This window comes from Pinus tabuliformis, chromosome 9 (assembly GCF_031772625.1).
Source record: "Pinus tabuliformis cultivar Carrire ecotype Pingquan chromosome 9, CPIR1, whole genome shotgun sequence".
Classification (NCBI taxonomy): domain Eukaryota; kingdom Viridiplantae; phylum Streptophyta; class Pinopsida; order Pinales; family Pinaceae; genus Pinus; species Pinus tabuliformis.
Window position 1 is genome coordinate 518,381,817 of NC_142307.1, and position 3,471 is coordinate 518,385,287.

Here is a 3,471-nt window from a genome sequence, read left to right on the forward strand (position 1 = left end):
ATTTGTTGTTTTACAATTATTTTCAAGACCAAAATAAGCTTTCCACCCACCATTAATCCTTTTTTCAATGCTATGGTTCCAGTTGAGCTTGTGATGAATATCAATTCCTAGGTACTTGTAAGAATACACTTCCTCCAAGTTATTATTGTCATACATAAAATTAGCGTAAGTGTCCTTGGATTTGATAGTCATAACTTTTGTTTTTTCAATGTTAACAGTCATACCCATGGTAGAGCAGAAATCCTTAAGAAGCCCGAGTTGCTTATCAAGATCAGATGGGCACCTTGCGAAAAGAATAATATCGTCAGCATAGAGAAGAAGGATGAGGACTATCTCAGCTAAGATTGTGCCCACACCCTGCTTCGTCTAAATAGCCTTCGAGCTTATCGATGTAAATTCCAAATAAATCGCCAATGCGATTATCTCAAAAAATCCCCGATACAATTTAGAATGCCTCTTTTTATTCAAATGCTCTAGAGACTACTCTTTGAGTGAACACAAAATTAAAGAATAAAAAAGAAACACCAACCACACGGAGCCACAGTACAAAGACAAACACCGCACAGGGAACAAAATATATACCAACCACACGGAGCCACAGTACATAGAACGCTTCACAGCGTAGACATATGTAACCTCACGATAGAGGAAGCACGTAAGGTGAAGAATTCAACAAGGAGGCAACAAAATGTGCTTGCCCTCCCCGCTTGTTTTCATCCTGGTTCAGTTTTGACCAATGTCAAGAATTAGTTTTTTAACTAATTCGTAATTCTAATCAATAAAATAACTCGGCGTTAAAAATAATATTTTCATAAATAATAAACGTAAATAATATTTTCATAAATAATAAACGTTATATTATATTAGATGGGCTCAGCGAGCCTCTAAACTGAATTATTAAAATTATAAATTTAATTTATAAGCTCTACCCAACTAAAATAATTTTATTTTTTTGTTAAAACATTAAGTAATTATAATTACTTATGTATTAAAAATAATTATATATATATATATATATATCCCCTCTTAAATAATTTTGTAGAATTCCAATAAAACACCAAAACATATAATAATTGAAAAAACGCAAGTTGCAAATCATTTGCAATTTACTCATTGGGAAATCAAAACCTGGTCAAGACTAAAACCCTATATCTAAAAAATGTCAAGTCATTAATTATGCTATATTAATATGTTAGAAGGTTGATCTCGTTTGCACCTCGTTACCGGACCTTTTCTAACCGTTCGGCCATAGAAAACCATTAATATTTCTTATTCTTTTAATAATTAAAAACTCCATAACGATCGAGTCCAAAGTGAATCCGTCAACACTCGCCCACCTTTTTAAATTCACATGGGTCAGAGTTTGAAATGCATGTGAAGCAGTCACAGAACGAACGACTGTTTCACGCGGATCCCTCACTCCCTTTCTTTCTTATATTATTGCGAATATACTCTATATATATCTCTGCAACTTGTACCCAAATCCCAATTTCCAGCTGTTTATATAACGCCCGATTTCTATCATAATCCCACGCTGTGCAAGTTGTTGAACAGTTTGCATGCAATCAGATCTGCTAGAAAAGGTTTTTTCTTCTTTAAATAAGCCACAGAGATTGTAACAGGCACCCTCTGCCAGACAAATGTCTGTTGTTGGTGTTAGGAAGACAGAAGAAATGGCCGCAAGAAACAGTGGTGACGACGCCGTTGAATATAAGCAAGAAAGGCCTTTTCAATCGATGAAGAGACACGACCACGATGCGGCCGAGGCGGGGATTCGACCCTTGGTCTCTGAGAGCGAGCGGCCGCAGCCTCTCAGCCGATTGCAGAAACGGGCGCCGGCTAAAATGCATTTGAAAAGGCAGTCCCCGGATTCGATGGGGTTATCTTGCAGGACTCCAATTCCTTTCTTATCTCCAATTCCTTTCTTATCTCCGCTCGTGCTGTCGCCATTGGGAACAGGAGATGTTGACAGGTTGTTGTTTACTGAAGCTGTAGGAATACAAAACCTAAAAGAAGAAGAAAGGGTCGTTAATGCTGTGATTCCGACGAATGGATGGCAGCACCTGGCGGCGCCATTTGTCACCGAGAGGATCTGCTCGTTTTCTCATTGTTTTGCCGAATTGTGTATTCAATACCGTTATTGGTGATTATTCATTTCTCTATGGATGGTGTGTTCTTGCTCTTGCAGGAATTTTCGAATTCAATTATTGTTGGTTGACATTTGGGTTTGGGACCAACTTCTTAGATATATTTTATTTTATGCTGAACATAAATATGTTGCTATTAATTTTATTTTTCCAATATTTGATTCCATGACTAGCTGTTGCCGGCCTCAGAAGATTGACCGGCCTCAGAAGATTGACAACTCACTAGTTAGTACAATATCCACTTCTACCACTTTTTGAATAAAATGGTTGGAATTAGATTGTAGATTTTTAAAATAAAAAATAAAAAATATAATAAAATTTCAAATTGTGATAATTTAAACCTTTAGTTAGAGATTATATGGATAGATATTTATTTCATAGTTTGAATTCAAATTTCAAAGTTTCATAGTATATACTCTACAGACTTGCATATATATATATATATATATAATTTAGATATTGTGATCATTTTGTTTATAAATTATTTTTAAATTTTAAATAATTTCTAATAATTCTAGATAATATCACAGTTTTATAGATGCAATTCATCAAAAAAGACATAATCTTCTCATAAAAAACTTGAATCTATACTCTAATATAGCTCTTTAGTTTCAAAACTTATTTATTGGAAATTTTTATCTAAAAAAATACATATTTAGAAAATCACCCTTCTAAAATTATTTATGTGATGTGTTTAAATAGAAATATATTTAGAAAATGAGTGATAATCCACTTTCACACTTTTTTTTCTTTTCCAGTTCTCTGGCTTTCCAGCCCTCCACAATAAGAGTGAAATTGAAAAATGAAAATTTTCCAATTTCACAATTGCTTCTATTTCCCTCCCTTTTCTAAATACACTCCCACTACCTTTTGTGTCCAGACATTATATGCCCACAAAATCTTATCAAAGCTATCCTCTCATAGAGCCAAAGCATATCTATGCATTTGATCTCCGAGCAAAAAATCGAAACTCCTAGAAAACATTCTTATGTTTAGTGATATTGCTTTCTTTGAAGAGTGGCTCAAATTTCATGAAATTATTAGCTGTTAGAATCGAATTGACGAATATTTAAACTTTTAATTCTAATTGGAGACTATGGTTTATTTCACAATAAGCTTTCCAAAATTTTAATTTAATTATTCCAAAATTTTAATTTAATTAGTGGAATATGTCACAAGATTCATACTAGTATGCATAGATCAAACATTAAAATTTATCTCCAAGTTAGTTGTGCTCCTTTAATTAATTTATCGTGTTAATCAATTAAAGAAAATGTAATGTCAACACAAGTTATTTAGACATGTGGTATTGATAGAGCCATGT

General features: G+C 33.4%; 1 protein-coding gene across 1 annotated transcript; it reads left to right on the top strand.

Moving 5' to 3' along the window:
- Positions 1 to 1,640: 1,640 nt before the first annotated feature.
- On the top strand, positions 1,641 to 2,147 carry LOC149149481 (uncharacterized). Its single transcript, XM_089442494.1, has one exon. It carries the CDS (start codon positions 1,641 to 1,643, stop codon positions 2,145 to 2,147), a length of 507 nt encoding a protein of 168 aa, XP_089298620.1.
- The last annotated feature ends 1,324 nt before the right edge of the window (positions 2,148 to 3,471 follow it).